General features: G+C 43.2%; 3 protein-coding genes across 4 annotated transcripts; all 3 read left to right on the forward strand.

Annotated features, from left to right (window-relative positions):
• The first annotated feature begins 713 nt into the window (after positions 1-713).
• On the forward strand, positions 714-6,691 carry gprc5c (G protein-coupled receptor, class C, group 5, member C). The gene is made up of 5 exons (XM_035144838.2): positions 714-950; positions 2,280-3,293; positions 4,800-4,900; positions 5,216-5,350; positions 5,761-6,691. Exons 2-5 carry the CDS (start codon positions 2,306-2,308, stop codon positions 5,791-5,793), a joined length of 1,257 nt encoding a protein of 418 aa, XP_035000729.2. The 5' UTR covers positions 714-950; positions 2,280-2,305; the 3' UTR covers positions 5,794-6,691.
• A 5,130-nt stretch (positions 6,692-11,821) lies between these two features.
• Positions 11,822-14,593, forward strand: oxld1 (oxidoreductase-like domain containing 1). Of its 2 annotated transcripts, none has more exons than XM_035144829.2 (2): positions 11,822-12,004; positions 12,904-14,593. In XM_035144829.2, the coding sequence occupies exons 1-2, from the start codon at positions 11,969-11,971 to the stop codon at positions 13,282-13,284; spliced, it is 417 nt and encodes a 138-aa protein (XP_035000720.2). In that variant the 5' UTR covers positions 11,822-11,968; the 3' UTR covers positions 13,285-14,593. The 2 variants fall into 2 exon arrangements, with proteins under 2 accessions (XP_035000720.2, XP_035000721.2); XM_035144830.2 differs by having other exon boundaries at positions 11,824-11,980.
• Positions 14,594-15,575: 982 nt separating this feature from the next.
• pde6gb (phosphodiesterase 6G, cGMP-specific, rod, gamma, paralog b) lies at positions 15,576-18,907 on the forward strand. Its single transcript, XM_035145964.2, has 4 exons — positions 15,576-15,733; positions 17,138-17,361; positions 17,439-17,479; positions 17,572-18,907. Exons 2-4 carry the CDS (start codon positions 17,216-17,218, stop codon positions 17,646-17,648), a joined length of 264 nt encoding a protein of 87 aa, XP_035001855.2. The 5' UTR covers positions 15,576-15,733; positions 17,138-17,215; the 3' UTR covers positions 17,649-18,907.
• Positions 18,908-19,128: the final 221 nt, after the last annotated feature.

A 19,128-nucleotide genomic window follows, 5' to 3' on the forward strand; every position in this document is an offset into this window, starting at 1 on the left:
TCTTGATATTAGGTAAATATTGTTGTAAAACAATAAAACAAAGTTGGGTTAAAATTAGTTCATGTCCAGTATTTAATTTAAAAATGTTATAATTTGTGACACTATTTCTGTTTTTAATCAACTTTTGATATAAACGTGTAAAAACAGAGCAACTTCTATGAGACACAATTTATGATGTAAAACATTTTCGAAAATGAAAATATTGTGTAAATGTTCCGAATTTAGAAAATCCACGTTTCTATGATTTTGCTGCCACCTCTTCACCACCAGGTGTCGCCACACACCCACAGACTGCACGTGATCCTGAGTTTAGTTTTGTTTTTAAGTTTTTATCAATAATAATAATAATAATACTAAGAAGAAGAAGAAGAAGAAGAAGAAGAAGAAGAAGAAGAAGAAGAAGAAGAAGAAGAAGATCAAACTGAGCAAACAGCGTCAGAAAGAAAGAGGAGTTGTGTGTGTGTGTGAGAGAGAGAGAGACAGAGAGAGAAGAGAGAGAGAGAGAGGGAGAGAGAGAGACAGAGAGAGAGAGAGAGAGAGAGAGAGAGACAGAGAGAGAGAGAGAGAGAGAGAGAGAGAGAGAGAGAGACAGAGAGAGAGACAGAGAGAGAGAGAGAGGGAGAGAGAGAGAGAGAGACAGAGAGAGAGAGAGAGAGAGAGAGAGAGAGACAGAGAGAGAGAGAGAGGGGGAGAGAGAGAGAGAGAGAGGGGGAGAGAGAGAGATCGAGCATCACAGTCAGATTCACATCGCGAGGAAACGTTCGTCAAGTGATTCTTTATCCTCATAAACATTTTATTTTTCTCTCCAGATGATTTGACATCATCAGACTTTTCAGATTTTCTGTCGAGAGAAGAAACTTTCGCCTGTTTCCTGTTTTCCTCCCTCGGTGATTTGTCCTCGTGTTTTCAGCAGGTGAAGAACAGAAGTCAGAGGTGAAGCAGAGAATCAGGTTCGTGAACACATCATATTCATATTCTATTTATCAATAAGATTAAAGATTAAAGTTCGGTTCAGTTAATGACATCATGCGTGAGTTCATGTAGTTAAACGTGTTTCTGTGTATTTGGAGACGTGATGACTCAGATCAGTTAATATGTTCTTACCTCATCTGTAGAAGTGAGAACAGATCAGCTGCTTCACTCTTAAACAAAGAATAAATAAAGTAACTTAATCTGAGTTTATTGATCTGAACGCGGTGTTTTGTTGTTAAATTTGAATTCTCCTCACACTTTGAATTCTAGTCACCGATTCCCTGCAGACACAGTAGCTCCTGCACCTGTGTGTGTTTCAGTAACTACAATAAAAAACTTTATAGACTATTTTTATTACGTGATAATTAAACTGGTGATGAGATGTGTTGCTATGGAGACTCCATCCACTCGCATTTAAATACTGATCAAGAAGGGAAACCACACGGATTTACAACGGGTTTTATTCTGATTTATTAAAACGTCCGGAGCAGTCAGTCAACATTCGTGCTGCACGTCGAGGTTATGTTTATTAATCTGTAGATGATTAATCTCAGTTTCACATGTTGAGTCTCCAGCTCCTCGGTCTAACCTCCATCTTCAGGTTGTTTTCATGAATCTGCTGCCGCGTCTCATTCGTGACAGATTTGAAAAGTCAAACTTTTGCCTTGTGCCTATTTTATTTTCTTAATTTTCTCTGTTTCACACTGGGACTGTGAATCTGCGTTAACACAGGCCTGAGTCTCAGACGGGAAACTGAAGCGCCTCCATCACCTGAAATAAGAACATCAGTGAGTATCAGTTTACTGAAGGTCCCGAAGCAAACAAGCCTCCAGTTCACGATCATAACTAATACCTGCTCTTCAGAAAGATCCTGGTTGTGAGTGAGGACTTTGAAGGACTGAACGTCTGAAATCGATTGGACGCAGATGAACTTCACCAGATGTAACAAAGAGACACAAAGGAAACTCTGACTTTGAAAAGATAGCAGACATTCTTCACCCTGGGAATGTTCTGTCCCTCAGGGTCGATGCACTTTCACCTCAGTGATTCACGTGAAATATACAGGATCAATATTTGTCGTCAGATCGTGTTAATGATTAACGTCGGAGTCCAGAGTTTGACATTCCTGTGATTTCCCACCGTTTCTGAGTGACTTCACATTTATTTCACATCTGCTGTGTGAAGGGTTTCTGACTCATCAGAGCCTGATGTTTGCTCGATTGGGTGGAGACGACGTCTTGATCCTTCGTCGGTGACGCATTTAAACTTGAGATCTGTCATTAGTCTCTGTTTGTCCGTCTCTTCAGGTTCTGTTCCAGAGAGACGTCTCCTGATGGCGGCCAACAACACGCCTCGGGGCTGCGGCCCTGACGTGGACTCGCTCTATTACAACCTGTGTGACCACAGTGCCGTGTGGGGGATCGTGCTGGAGGCCTTGGCGGCGGCCGGCGTCGTCTTCTCCTTCGTGCTCTTCATCTCGCTGCTGGCCAGCTTGCCCTTCATCAAGGACAAGAGCCGCAAGAGCTCGGTGGCTCTGCACGCCGGCTTCCTGGTCTTCACCGGCGGGCTCTTCTGCCTCACCTTCGCCTTCATCGTGGGGAAGGACTTCTCCACCTGCGCCTCCCGGAGGTTCCTGTTCGGCGTGCTGTTCGGCGGCTGCTTCGCCTGCCTCCTGATGCAGAGCGTGAGGCTGAACTTCCTCGCCAGGCGGGACAGAGGGCCCCCGGCTTGGGTTTTGTGTCTGGGGGCGATGGGGCTGTGGCTGGTGGAGGTGGTCATCAACACGGAGTGGCTGATCATCACGGTGGTGCGCTACCCGCAGCTGCCGCTCAACGTCACGGCTGAAAGCAGCAGAGCCACAGCCACGCCCTGCAACATCGCCAACCAGGACTTTGTCATGGCGCTGATCTACGTGATGACCCTGATCCTGGCGGTGGTGGTGGCGAGTCTGGCCGTCATGGCGGGCAAACACAACCAGTGGAAGAGGGAAGGCGCCTGCGTCCTTGTGAGCGGCCTGTTCTCTGTGGGAATCTGGGTGGCGTGGATCGTTATGTACGTCTACGGCAACGACAGGCACGGGGGGCCCACGTGGGACGACCCCACCTTGGCCATCGCCTTGGTGGCCAACGCCTGGGTGTTCCTCATCATCTACACCATCCCAGAAGTCTGCTGTTTGACCAGCGACGACGAGACGCAGCCGGGCCCCGGAGACGACCTGTACCCGAACCAAGGAGTCGGCTACGAGAACATCCTGAAGGAGCAGAGCGCTCAGAACATGTTCATGGAGAACAAGGCGTTCTCCATGGACGAGCCCAACCAAGGTATTTACAGTCTGAGCTTCACGTGTCGTTGGTTGGTTACTGCAGCTTCACAGTTAAAAGAGAAACGCAACATTTCAGTGTTTTAACTCTCACCAGCTTGAGGCCGACGTGGAGACTCTGAGAGTTCAAAGTGAATCTGCAGGAACATCCCTAACTTAATGTTTTCATTCTACATTTAGTTTAGAAGTTGTCTGAACAAGACGTCCTGTTCTTCACGTCGTCGCTTCATGGGACGTTTTCCTGCTGCTCTATTCAAATCAGATGTTTCCCTGTTTGTGAGCATTTGTTTGTTTGGTAATAACGAAGCTAAACTCTCATTAACCTTCGTGACGACGTGTCACAGTCAAACTGGGAGTTTGTTCAAGTGAAAATCTAGTGGGACTTGCATCGTGTGCTTTTTGTCAACACTGAACACTGTGTCTCCACTGACCTCATTGTCCTCAGTGACCTTGTTAAAGTTTGAATCCCACAGAGACAACCTGAACAGACCAAATACAGAAAAGTGAATGTCCTCACGATGTTGTTCTTCAGTCACAGACGGAGTGTTGATCACATCCTGCAGAGTTACGTCTGTTCTCCTTTCAGATCAACTCACACATGTCGCTGCAGATCCAGGTTCTGTCTCTTTCTGAAACATTGTTCTTGACAGACAAACTGCAGCCGTGATCGACATCTGGGTCAAACCTCAGGTCCACGTTGCTGAAAGATCACTTTGATATTTTCTATTTTGTTTCACCATATGGGACACAGACAGTCGTGGGTGTAGCCAGTGCGTCATGGCAACAACATAGAATCACTTCCTGTGGACTGACGCAGCCGAAATGTTATATATGAAGAAATAACAACGGTAGTAAGACAAATTCAGTTTGATGAAAAACATTGATGGTAAAATCTTCAGTGCAGACGAACCAGGTAGGATGAACACAAGGTTTTCTAACTTCCCTCTGCATCGTAGACTGTTTATAAAAAGTTCTGCACACAAACAATAAAAGTGAGAGTAGATTGTAGAAGAGTTTGAGGACGACTCACTAATGAGGAGGAAGAATTCTGAAGTATCAACACAAGAGAACATAACAAACACGTTTACTATTTAATATAATATAATAAGAGAAACATTACAAACACACACGTTCACTACCCGTCTGCTCACTTTTCTCTCCCCTGTAAACTCCTCTGAGTCACTCCTGTTAATCAGAATCCAAATGCATCGTTAGTCGCTGCATCACGGAGGAAACGCTCCCGCTGCACCGCTCCCGACGGACACACATCACACCTTGTGTTTGCTCTGTCTCCGTGGCGACGGAGGTGCGGCGAACGCTTTCATCCAGTGGGAAGGTGTTTGATGTTGTGAGGCTCAAAGTGCGACGGCGTCATCTCCTCCCATTGGTCAGACACAAACCGGTCAGGGGACAGGAAGCGTCCCTTGGTCCTGATATGGGGATTTACTGGTGTGTGAGTTTGTAGTTGACACAATAACAACATCTATGACGTCTCTGTCCATCACAGGGATCAAACACGTGTCGCCGTACAGCGGGTACACCGGGCAGCTGCGTAGCTCCGTCTACCAGCCCACCGAGCTCGCTCTCATCTCCAAAGCAATAGGAAATGTGAGTACACGCCCGTGACGTTTGTGTGTTTGAACATAACATGATGCACACACACAGTATGGGTCATAAGCCCCGCCTCCTCCATGTCAGCAGATGGGACATGGACCAAACTAAAAAGGTAAAGTAGACACACAACAGAGGTTTTGATTGGCCCTGCATGATAAACATGGCGCCTGGTCAGTTGTGACGCCTCGTGTCCTCGCTGCTCTGCGTCCGTATATCAACTGGAAGCGTATTGATTCTATCATGATCGTGATTCCCCATGCCCCCCTCTCCCTCTGTGTTTGACTTGTCCCGTGTTGTGACTCCACGCAGCACCGTCCGGACCCGTCCCAGGACATGGTCATCCCCAGAGCTTCCACCACCTCCGCAGCCGACAGCGGGAGCAGCTCCGCCTCCTCACTCGCCAAGAGCGGGAACGCTGCGCTGGCTCAGACAAATGGAAATAGTGTAGGTCGCACCTCCGCACCCCCAACGCCTGCTCACACTCCTTCTCCCCCACATTCCTGCTGATCACTTCACCTGCAGATGCTTCTCTGTTCCGCCTGCTGTTTCCATAGCAACTTCTTCTACAGGTTGATGATGAATCGCCTCTTTGTCTGGATCTGTTTTTCTTCCCTTGTGGAGCTCGCTCTCCAGACCTTGTGTCTTTCACTTTGCTCTATATGCGTCTTGCAGTGAGCGAGCGGGTGCACGCTGGTCTTCTTCACACTTTCCTCTTTTCATAATATAAGAAATGATTGATCTCATTTTGATGTTTAGATGTAGTCGTCTTGTTTTCATTTATCATCTTTCAAACACTCTGAACGGTTTGTGCTCCATCATCAAGGATCATCATGTATGTCTCTCTCCTTCTGCAGGGGAACGGTCTGCACAGGACGTCCCAGTGGTGAACACACGTCTGGCCTCCAACCCCCCCCCCCCGTCAAATGAATTTCACTTCACGTCTTTTTCATCTGCACCTGCTGACTGTACGCTTGCTGTTATCTGTGGTTCCCTGAGCTGGTTCTAAGAGGAACCCTCAGCCCCGACATGTGGAGGTGAACACCAGGATGATGGAAAACAGCTAAACCTTCTATTGACTGATTCCCTCGTGTGCTGCCGCTGTCAGACAGTGCAGAGCTTCGTTTGGAAGTGGAAGCGAGGGGACGCAGCCGCGGCTTTAACACAGAACAAAGACTTTTTACAAAGGTTGTCATTCACCGTGAGCTGGAGCCGCTCACACAGACGGAGAGCCACGGTGCTGACGACGCAAAACACGAGGGAGGAGAATAGCTTCGTGCTGGGGGGGGTGTTCCGCTTAGCAAGTACACACAAGTGCAAAACCTCTTTCCTGTACACACACACACACACACACACACACACACACACACACACTATTGTTGATAACCACAAGGTTCATGTGTAAAATGTAGCCGCTGCTTTGGAATTCATGTAAATAAGTTGTGATTGTGCATGGAAGAATTGTATGAATATTTATATTTAATGATATTTATAGCACTACGGGTGCTATTTAATTATTTTATATAATTTTTAATGATAACCCAGAGGACAGAAAGCTGACATCCCAACAATCTATCGATACTTGGTTGTAAACGTCTCAGGAGATTTGTTCCACTTACTCAGTTTCCTCTTGTTGCCACGATCGCAGAATTTTAAAAGTCCAAACTGAATTCTCTGTGGGACTTGAGCCGTCTGTCATAACTTAATGTACCGAGATGATGAGATCTGCCCGACACAGGCACTTTGTTTTTAAATGATACAGAAAATAAAAGTTAAGTTGTGATGTTATGAAGTGTGTGTTTTTCTGATAAAAATGCTCTAAAGTCCATGTGAGGTGAAGACTGGAGGAGGAGAGAGTCTGGAGACTCACTCTGATTAGAACTTTAATATTCACCACACCAACGTAAAGTTATTAGTATTTTAGATTCAAGATTCAAAGATCAGTTTGTAAAAATACAGACAAATATAATCATGTAAATAGAAACAGTCACAACAGTAACATAAATCAACATTTCACTATCAGTAACTTAGGCATATTTACAAATGGTCAAGAATGTATATCATATATAATTTTACACATTAATTCATTAACTCCAGGATCTGCTGCCGTTTGGTTCAGAGCTGAAACTTCTGTGTTATGTGAGAGAAACAAATTCAATCGTGCAAACTGTCGGATCGATGCAGCTCCACTGAATTCATCAAGGTCATCAGAGGAAACAATTGATCTTGGTTTCAGTTATCAGATCTTCAATATCTCTGCTGGAGAGGAAAACTGCCGCAGCTGCAGCCTCATGTGTTCGAGTCCCTTCTCTCTTCTCTCCTGCAGCACTGATTTACCTTCTGTTTACTTAACGTTTATGGTTAAACTGTAAAATATCTAAACTTAATTACATTTCTGTCCCACAAGGGTTTGATAACAACATCTTAGGAATCAATGAAAGTTTATATATGTGTGTATATATATATATATATATATACACACACACACACACGATAGATCATATCTGGAATCTTCAAAATCTACAAAACAAAGTACCATAACTCCCTTTAAAATAACAAAGCTGAACATTTTCACAGTTTGTTAAGCTTTAGATCTCAGAAAGTTTATCAGCCAAAATCTCAAACTCTTCCTTTGATAAGTGAAACACTGATATTATCGGTCATTACAGTTTCACCATGAGGTTCTGTTGTAATCCTCTGACCACACACACACACACACACACACACACACACACACATCTCTTGTCTTTACTGCAGCTTCCTGCTGTGGCCTGATAACCTGCAGGTTTCCTGAGGAGGTGGAACCAGGCGACAGGTCACATCTATTTCTGCCACATGTGTTTTATCACTGATGCTCACATGAAGCAGTCAAATGACTCTGCTGCGGACCAGATAAGACACTTGTGAAGGTAAATGGAACAATAAGCTTTGTATTGTCAAATAGCCTCGGACTACTTCTGTGACCTGGATCTATTGCAGCAGTAACAGCCCGATAATGTACGATGGGCCACTGACCCTGAGGATGTTGTGTTTGGATTTCTATGACACAACCAGGTCCCCAGGATGAAACTCTCACAGATAACTCACAGGGTCTTTTAGCCCAAACCATGAAAATAAAACCCACATTGTGACAATCACCCTCCTGCTGATTAGTCTTGTGTTGTAGTGCCGGTGATAATCAGCCCTGTTCCTCTTTGTGTCTCTGAGCCGCAGGGTGTGTTTGTGCAGGATGCTGCTGTGTGTTCAGGGGAACACGGAGGAACCACAGCTTCCTGGAACGGCAGCGTCAGGAGTGTGAGAGACGTCTGACTGTGAGCTAATTGGTGCCCGGACCTGTTTCCTGCTGATCGCACCGGATCTGAGACGCTGAGCGATTTGTCCAATCAGTCAGAAGCACACAAACACACCAACACAAACACTGTGTTCGATCCAGCTTCACAATGAACTGCAGTGAACTAAAGACAACCACATGAAGCTGCTGCAGAGCGTTTGATATGTCAATGACCGCAGAGGACAGGACCAGAAACAGAGGACATGTATAGAGGACATGTACAGAGACAGAGGACATATAGAGCACATACAGCACATGATAATGAAAGAGGGATATTAATAACTTTATTTATAGAGCACAAAACAACGTACAAAGTACTAAGGGCTGCACAACAACAACAACAGAAGTAATACTAAGGAATGAAAAGTAACAGGAATATGTTTTTTTCACTGAGACCTAAAAGAAAAACCTTGTACATGTTCTTGGCTGTTTTCTACTCCAGTGAAACTCTGATAAATTCACTCTGAGCCTGGAGCTCTGGGATTTCACCGCCTGAGTGAAGGCTCCTCTGTCCATAACTACACCCCCCTCCCACCCCCCACCAGCCGTCGAGTTCTGCCTCTCATGTTAAAATGCACATTTGAGTTCAAACCACTCTGTGATTGCAGTTGTTCATTAACGGCTTCTCGTTAGAGGTGTGAACACCCACTGGTCGGTCAGAGGAACACACGCTGCATTCAGGTCCCTTCAGCTACTGAGCTCAGACCTTCAGGTGAGGAATGATTAACCAGCAGCTGGAGCTGAGCTGCGTTCAGGGTCCACTCGCCGAGCAGGGATCCACGGGTCAGAGGAGCAGAAACGTTCATATTAACCTGAAAACATGATGACATCACCACAGAGCTCAGATAGGTAGCACGTCATAGCTAATGTGCTCCTCCTCAAAAACATGACTACTCAACAGTGTCAACAAACATCAGCGGTCATTTTATCTCTTAACCCTCTGACACGTCCTCCAGGAACCGGATCTTTACCGTCACGGTTGAAAAGTACTCAACAGCTTGTGTACTTTTCCTGTGTGTATTTATTTAAACGCTTCGTCTGATGACTCCTTTGTTTGTCTTGTTCTAAGGGGAAATCCTTTGTATTCTAATGAAACTCAATGAACTCATGAGAATGATCCAACACCAAGACTGTGAGGATATAAATATAAACTATATACAAATAAAAAATATTAATCTGGTTTAAATAAGATCTTTTTATACCTGATTAAACATTCACATGTTTTCAGAGCCATTATGTCTTTGATACTGATTCATAATGTGTGAAACTACGATGACGCATTATCTGCATCACCGTCGTGTTTTAGGAGTTGTGACGCGTGTACACACGTCAATCAAACACAGGTAAATTGATTCTAAGCAAATTCCAATTTGACTTTTACGTGTGAACTCCGTCCTCTCTCCTGTTGCAGCCTCCTGACATGTACACAAACACGTCTCTGCCAATTCTGACAAGTCGCCATCGGAGCTGTTGACTTGTCGTCTCAGGGCAGTGGCACACTCTGCAGTAACGGAACAGTGCGGTCTTTGTGCGCTCGGGACAAAGCTGGCGCTGTGAGTCAGGCTGCAGAACCTGGAGGAAGGACACCTGAGCCCCGAAACACCTCCCTGCTACCTTCTTACCCCAGACTGTCACATTCTGAGCTCATCCTCAGATTCACAATAAAAATGTCTGATTTGAGGTCATAAACTAGAGATCTGACCATCAGCACATTCCACTGTTATTTTATGTCCATGCATTTCTAAAATTCTTCTACTTTATGATCTTTGTTTGGGTTGAATTCCTGGAAGAAGTTCCTCCGCTCACAGTGGGACAATGCAGTGTTGAAGAATGTGCAACAGGTTGTTGGAAAAGCTGCCACGCTGGGTTTCAGCAGGATTATCAGTGAGGAAGCTAATCTCCTCCGCTCCTGCAGGTCGCCTGCAGCCACATGAAGCTGGAGCTCGTTTGTGTCGGGTTGAAAGTTTCCAGATCAAGAGAATTCATCTGCAAAGTTTTAGTTTTTGAAGATTCACACTCTCTGAAGCGTCTGACATCATATACAGAGCTGTTCAGCCTGGTAGAAATATTTCCATCCTTATCCATGAAGCATTACTTTCGTGCTCACGTCCATGGAACTAAATAGTGTTGGGACATTGGACTCATCGTCACGAGGCCTCCAGACGTCCCCTGAGGGCCCCAGCGAGTCCCCAGACCTCACTTTGAGAACCACTGGGTCATGTGAAATGTTTCCAACTCCATCAAAAATAGTCTCGCTCCCCTGAGCTTCTTTTTTTTCAAGTATTTATCACGTGCTTGCTTTAATCTGACTTCCCCCCCCCCACAATCTGCAAGTAAAGGGCCCCTCAGGAAATGCCTGCCGGAGGTAAAGCAGGGGCCCCCAGGATTTTCAAGGGAAAGGGTGTTGAGAGAAATGTAATCCAGCAGCAGGGATGTGGGTGGAGGGTAGGGGGTGGGGGGGTGGGTGGAGAAAACAGAGATCTCCGCCTCCTCCATGTTCACATACCTGACATGACTAAGAGACTCTGAGCAGAAACCCAACATCCATCCATCAATCTTCAACCTCACCCTCTGATCACACAGACCTCATCTGTCATGATGAATTTAATAATAAAACCAGGATCATAAAACTAACACTGAATCACTGAGGTTATTCAGACTCACGAGTTAATTCTACTTCCTGTGTAAACAGCTACAGTCTTTTCATCTCAGAACATTTACTCTGCGTCTTTCACATCAGCAGCCTGTACGCTGCTCTGGGTCTCTGGGGCCTCTGGCGAGATAACATGCGCCACCACACACCTGGTATCTGCTGCCGGGCCGAGCAGCTGCGGTGTTTCCACGCCACGTTTCCATGGAGGAGGAGTGCAAACACCGAGGTCTGTGGGGACGTCAGAGTCACACTCGATGTCTCCCACATATTCTGCTGAACACAAACACAGGGATCAGCGAGGAGGTCACATCGTGTAGGAAGAGGCCGGTGAAACTCCCCGGTGACATCACGGCGTTCCAAGGGAGGAAGGCCAGCGGCGTTTAGGTCAGTTTGAGATTCTGTGAAGTCGACTTCATCATCAGATTCAAAGTCTTAGTTCATCTCATGTTCAGGTAACAAACAATAACAAAAACATATATTATATTATATTTATATGTAGCAAATTATACAAAATAAACCTGAGTTACTGTCACTTTCTCTGACTAGAACAAAACTCACAATCAAATAAGGCAACACATTATTTATTAAAAGATATATATTGATATATTATTTCATATAAACACATGTTACATGTTTTGTTGAAACAAACAAATTATAACTAGATGTAATATAATAGACCCTATACATTATATGCATTATTATCTAACTATATATAAACATGTGGTTTCAGTTTATTTTAAAAATAAAAGTTTATTTCTTCCTTCTGCTAATTCAGATGAAACACTGCCCCCTGCTGGACAAACGTCGTAAACACAACCAGTCGCTCGTAAAACGCCCACAAACCGTTCTACTCTTTCTATTGGTTTAAATGTTGGAAGGGCGACATGTGATTGGTAGTTTACTTTCCTACCGGCCAATCAGCTCGTTTGTTGACGGCTCACGCAGAGGTCATAGTTCAGGGGAATGTGGACATGACGTATTTGTTCGCTTGCAGCTGCGGTGCTAACATCTGGAGATGTTTAATATCTTATAACATGTGAATGACACAGATCTATAACCTGACTTCCTGTTTCCTGCGGCGATGCTGAACACGGTGAGGACGGTGTCTGTTCACAAGGTGAGCTAACTAAGCTAACACGAGCTAACTAAGCTAACTAAGCTAACTAAGCTAACTAGCTTACATGCTCCCCAGCTAGTTCGTCAGGTGACACTTTGACTTTGAGCTGTAACTTTGTGTTTGTTTCATTCTGTCGGTAAAACAACCGGAAACACATCGTGTTGTTTCTTCTACTTTAACAGAAGAAGAAGTTTAATCACGACGATGAGACAGAAACGAGCTTCTGTTGGTTTAACTGATGCTAACGTGTTGACTCCATTAAAACACTGTGTGTCTGGTTCTGGTTCCTAGTTTATTATGTTCTTATATATTATTAATAATAAACATTTGTAATGATTATAACTTTACCTTCATATTTCTGAAATGCTCTTCTTGTCCTGTATTTGTTTAAAGCGACTCTGTCAGATAGATGGATGCTTCTTGATAGATGAATAGATAGATGATAGATGATAGATAGATGATAAATAGATGATAGATAGATAGATGAATAGATAGATGATGGATAACAAGATTCAGGCCAAACTTCAGGGTCATAAAGATCTTCCTCTAATTTACCTAATTTACAATGACCTGAATAACTGACATTTCTGTCGTGTTATTAAAGTTTGTACAGATCTGTAATCTCACTGAGAGATTCCTTCCTACTGATGAAGGTCAAACCTCAGACCATCAGAACTGTCCCGTCCACTAACCTGCTCTTCTTCACGTCTCTGTAGCTCCTCCTTTCAGATCCCACGAGTAGAAACACATTAGATTCAAGCTTCATGGTCGAGAGGACAGAAAAATGAAGTTCTTAGTTTTCTGTCCTCTCTAGTTTCCATAATTAAAAGAAGCATACAAACAGGGGGCAGAACTAAATACATGTAAACATCCTGTCCTCATGTCCTCATGTCTCTCAGCTGTGCCTCCTCTCCATGAGGCCTCCCTGCTCTCAGCACCCTCAGCAGACGTGGAGCAGGACGGTTCGCTGCCTCTCTGCTGGACCTTCTCCTCCTCCTCCTCCTCCTCCCTCACTTCCTGACCCCCCCGAGTGCTCCTCTGAACCAGGACCCAGCCACAGTCCCTCTGCTTGGACTCCTGACCAGGGTCCGCCCCCCCCTCCCACACACTGCTGCATGAGCGGCTGTCATAACTGCGTGTGGATCGAACACGCCGAGCAGCTGCTGGCGTACTACCACGACGGAGGCGACCAGGCGCTCGCCGCCATCGAGGAGAACGTCCTGGACGAGAACCTTAAAACCTACTTGAAGATGGAGATTAGGCTCCTGAAGAAGACGTGACTGATGTTTTTACTGCCAGTGTTGACAGACACACCCCAGTCTCTTATTTTACCTCCACATGTTCACTTTCAAATCCTTTCGGTCACATCTGCAGAACATTTCAGACCCGAGTCACCACCTCTGCTGGCGACAGGTGGAGAAAGCTTTCGACTCCCACTCCAGCTCTAGACAATAATGTAGCAGGAAGGTTTTTGTTACAGTTCAGATCATAACATATCACCTTATCACTTATGTTACACTCACAGCTGAATAATTGAATAATGACGAAAAACTTAATCTAATGTCGGATGTTTTAAAATGGAATTTGACCTAATTCCTTAAGTTTCAGCTTGAGAACAAACAACCTGTCGTAGCAGAGTCGTTCTCGTTAGTGAAAGTGAGAGATTGGTAGAGTGTGTGTTCTCTATAAGAAAATCCTGTTCATTTCTCTCTGATTCATGAATCTGTATAATTCACTGTCATGTTCCTTTGGTCGTGAAGCACAGGATTTATTGATTTTTGATGTTTGAACTGAAGTGTTAAAAGTATATTTATATGCATCTTATGTATATAGATCATTAGTTTTATTTTATTTAAATTATATGTTTGAAGTTTATTTTATGCTTTTTTTTATTAAAAGTTATTTATAAAATGTGTTTTCCTTGTCACTTCTACACAAGAACAGGCCACTAGAGGGAGCTAGATACACATAAAACTACCTGCTCTCGTTAAGTGAAAAGATTTTGACTTTATCTTATTTCATCATCATGCTGATTCAACAAGCTGCTTCTGAATTGTTCTCCAGCAGCTGACTCTCTAAATATGAATCTCTCCTGTTGAAACGTATAAAACAATGATTTCCATTTGGTGTAACTGGGATCTAAAGGACTCTTCTTGCTGACCACACAGAATGAGCTGGTGGATCATGTCAGAAAAGTTCCGTCCAGTGAGAATGACGTCTTTCAGTCAGCTGAGTGTCGGCAGGTGAACGAGCCGCTCTGCTTGTGACCCTGATCTCTCCCTGACTCAGCACTCGTCTGGTAACAGTGGTTCTGTGTAAGTCCTGATTACACAGGAGACGATGGGCAGTTATTCTTTTGATCTGGGTTATACAGAGGATTACACACGGATCATGTACAGAAGCGTGTCCCCAGCCACTCTGACGTGATGGAAAACACAGATTAGTGCCAACGTGTCATCTCTCTGATATTAACGAGTCTTAATATCCTCCCAGCATCTGATCACACATCCCCCAGTAAAGATAATCAGTGCTATTCTGTCACATTGAGCTGATTCAGTGAAGTTTATAATAAAACAACTATTCAACTGATTATCGATCTAATGTTATGTTATTGTTTATGAAGAAGCAGCAGATGAATGTGATGCTTCGCTCAGCACTGAGAATCTCAAACAGTGAAACAGTTTTAATGCAGTTTGATTTTTAAAGTGTTCAGAAACATCTCTTGAACGCAGCAGTAGAAACTCTGTCGAGGTGGATTTGCCCTTTAAAGGAATGGTCCGACACTTTTATACTTAAAGCGCCTGTAAAAACATTTTAATCTCTTAATATGTTATTTCTTACGAGTTAAAGTTGATATTGACGTGTTGACATCAGCTGATATTTACCAGTAAAGAAGATGTGATCACATATTATGGAGGATGTCGAGATTAAAGGATTTTGACCCAAACAAAGAATATCTCATTTTTTGCTACAGTCCTCGAACTTTAGGAATTGCTAAATTAAATCATGTCCCTTCAATGCACTTGCAAATCGAAGTGTAATAATCCATTATTTAGATTTAAAAATGTCTTGTGTTTTATTATAAATTAATTATCTAATGCTTTCTTATGAAGATCCCTTGATTCGTCTTGATGGGGAGATGGTTTATTGAGACGTTTGCAGGCGGGAGGACTCTCGGGTTTGGCCTGAAGCAGATGGTGAGATGGTTGCATAACGAAGAGGGAGCGAGTCTTCCTCTCAGGAAGCTTCCAGCTGCATCTATAATCTATATCCACAGATTCCAGGTCGTTTCATCTCATGTTGTTCTCACTTCAGAGATCTGAGTAGCATCGCTCAGGGTTGTATCCTCAACACAGTGAACAGAATGAACAGTTTAAATCCTTAGTTTCATCACAAATACTGTTTTGAGTCATTTCAAGTAAATTATTTGTATTGATACACTTTTAAAATCACAAATCTTAGAATCCACAGCAAACAATCAACCTGAAAAATCCATACATCTGGAATGATCCTGTAAATGAACGTGTGATGATCACATCCTTGTAAAACAGTGACGTTTGTTTATTTGGAACATGTGAAGAGCCGGGAGGCGGCGTGCACGTAATCCTCTGCAGGGCTCAGAATATAAGAGGGGCCCCGAGCCCCGACCGGCCCTCACAGCGAGCCTAGTGTAGAACTCCACTCATCTGCTCACACCCACTCGAGTGGCTGTCCTCCACCCAACAGCCGGTGAGTAACCATGACGACTAACAGGGATGTTACTGAGATGTTTGGATTGATGTGGTAGTGGTGGTAACCGTCGTTAACACTCAGGAGCCATACGAGGAAAATGATGTGGTGAAAATGATCAATTTTAAGGATAACAACTTTTGTTGCTGTCATTTGACACAACTTTTGAAAAAGAAATTTAATAATCTCAAGAGATTATTTTGATCGAGTGAAGGTTCAAGAAAAATGTATTTAAAAAGGACGATAAAGCCTTAGAACCATTTTTGAATGTTTGATTAATCATCAGTTGAGGATTGTTGGAAATGTTTTATATTAGTTTAGCTCCAAGTTTCTGAACTGACATGAAAATACAACCTCTCATCGTTCACTTTGAGAAATCATGTTTTTCTGTGAAACCAAAGTCAGAAACATGTCTGAGTAAAATAGTTTGAAACCAGGAACAATCAGAGTAAAGAATAAGTGGAGATGAATCTGAGAGGCGTTCAACATCGCTTATAGTTTCTTATTTTCTTATTTTCTACAACCAGATTTTCTCCTGGTAAAGAGTTTGTTTGTGCTGACTGATCACGGATTCAACCTTTTTTTAAATAAAGATTCTTAATGTGTGTTTTTGAGATATTTCAAATTGCAGCATCATGTCTGCTGATGGGTAAAATGAAGATGTAAAACTTCCCCCTGTTAAAAGGGTTTGTTTGCTAGATGATGTCGCACCTTGTACAGATTGTTGAACCCTATGAGGAAATCTATAATTCGTAAATATGAGATATATAAATCAAGTTTGATTTGACATGAAAAGGAAACACATTCTACTTCCAAAGTAGCCAAACTGTTCACTTCTAGAAATGTTTGCTTTCACATTCATATTTGGACATAAAGACAAACTCTACTGTACAGTATCTTTAATAGGCTGTGATGGTGGTTATATTAAAGATATTTATTCTGTTATGTCAGTGACGGTTTAGACGTGTTCAGGTCTGTCGTTGTCTCCGGGACACGATGAGAGGATTGATCATTTAGACCCTCAGTGCATGTTCAGCACAAACACGCTGTCGTCCTTGCTCTAATGAGATTACGTGTGGACGGCCGGCTTGAAACAGAGAGGGGGACTTCTTATTAACTTGAGCCAGGGATTATGGGAAATTGGGTCATCCTCCCAGAACACGCTGAAAGGTGCGGCCCATCTCAGACATTCAATTAGCAGGAAATATGAGCGTAAATCCCAGCAGGTGTTTGTCAGATCAGTGAGAGGATTGAAGCCTAATGTCAGACAGAGGTGACAGAGACTGTGTCAGAACTTCTACATGAGGGGAAATGTTGTTGCACACAAACGTGGAGAATAAATAGTTGGAAATGGTCCTTTACTTCCATTTCTTGACACATTGTTTTTGTTCTCTAAATGAAAAGATCATCATCGGGACGTCTACACTTCAGAGAGACGCATCGAAGCCAACGTCCTGCACACAGGAACCCTAACAGCTCAAAATGAATCTCGAGGCGCCCAAGGCTGAAATCAAGTCGGCCACCCGAGTCAGCGGAGGCCCCGCCACTCCACGCAAGGGCCCCCCCAAGTTCAAGCAGAGGCAGACTCGTCAGTTCAAGAGCAAGCCTCCAAAGAAGGGCATCCAGGGGTATGCATGGAATATCTTTTCTTTTGAGGTCCATGAATAACAGCAAATTTGGGTGTGTAATACTTTTTTCTTTCCAGCTTTGGTGACGACATCCCTGGAATGGAGGGCTTAGGCACAGGTGAGTTCTCTTCGGATAATAAAAAGCATCTCATATTGTTTTCTGATGTGATTCACCTCAGCGAGCTCACATCTCTCCGTCTTCTGTTGCAGACATCACCGTCATCTGCCCCTGGGAGGCCTTCAATCACCTGGAGCTGCATGAGCTGGCCCAGTACGGCATCATCTGAGCCTTCGTGCACCTTCCTGCAATCCCCCACGGATTACAGGCCTCAAACCATTTGCCTCAGGCTCCGTCTCACGGCTTCAAATGGAACTGTTCCACACAAACGTCCACAACGAACTGTAACAGACACAAAAAATGGAAAAAGAAAAAAAACCTTCTACAAAAACACATTCACTTTCTGTCCTGGATTCTTTTTCTGATTCTGCAGTTCACACTTTATCTGCTCATGTTTAGGATCTTTCCTTCTGATTCTCGTGACTTCTCTAGTTCTGCACAGTTGCGTCCTTCTCTCTCTCTCTCTCTCTCTCTCTCTCTCTCTCTCTCTCTCTCTCTCTCTCCTCTTGCTGTCCTTCTTTTTCCTCCTGTCTTCTTCTTCTCATGGACAAAACATGAAACTTACACAAGCAAGGCAGCCTCAGATTGAGTTTAAGTGACAAACCCGTGAACGTGGGTGGGTTCCCACTTCATGTGCTTCGGCGCCTCTTTCGCCAGCTCAGAGGTTCTTTCTCCATCGACATATTAAACATAAAGCCTGTATATTCTGTAGAGAGCGGACGGCAGCTCAGCGTGAGACCTTTCAGTGGGATAACGTTAATCACTCATCATCAGATTTCCCTCTTTTGCTTCTGACCAAAGTTTAACTGAACCATCGTCACCTGGATACATACGTGTTCTTCACCTTTATTCACTCTAAAGTTTCTACTAATATACTTAATAAATATCTATTAGTATTGGATACATGTGAGTTAGTATGAAAAAGGCTTTAAAAACATGACCTGCGACCTTATTTTTAATGAAAATTTTAAGAAAGAAACCACTTTAAACCACAAAAAAACAGAATGTGTGATTTAAAAGGAAAGAAATCATTATATTCATAATATTTTCTACAAAAAGTTTCATATCTCTTCCATCTCCTTTGTATAATATTACTGTTTGAAAATGAGTATTTTATGTTTATTACATGTTTATTGCTCATAATTTCAACCTGTGTGTTTATGTTTGTGTTTTTTAGCTCATTGTTGTCGCTCTCATTTGTCGTTATCTCGTACAGTGGAAGATTATACTTTTTATTTCCTTCGTCTTTCATCCTTTATTCATTGTCACTTATTATTGGCTTTTTATTTCATTGTTTAATCTCCACAGTCGTCTTGCTCACCACCGTGTTTGGTTGGGATGTTTGAGATCGCACAGGTCTGAGGAGATGTGTGATGGAGCTTTGTCCTCTCTACGTATTAAAAAATAAAACATAAAAAGAGGAAAATAGAAACGGTGATTTATTCATTTATCAAACGGAGAATGAGTCGGTGTGAAAGTCGATCTATCTGTGCTGTATTGAAACCACCATAGTAATATTATTTCACATTTTGTCATATCTTGTTATAATGAATATATATAATGTTCTAATTATAAGTTTTTAAAATGTAATGTACAATATTGAATATTGTTGAATAACATAACTATATTATATATTAATTATATTTTGT

Source organism: Hippoglossus stenolepis, chromosome 21 (assembly GCF_022539355.2).
Source record: "Hippoglossus stenolepis isolate QCI-W04-F060 chromosome 21, HSTE1.2, whole genome shotgun sequence".
Classification (NCBI taxonomy): Eukaryota; Metazoa; Chordata; class Actinopteri; order Pleuronectiformes; family Pleuronectidae; genus Hippoglossus; species Hippoglossus stenolepis.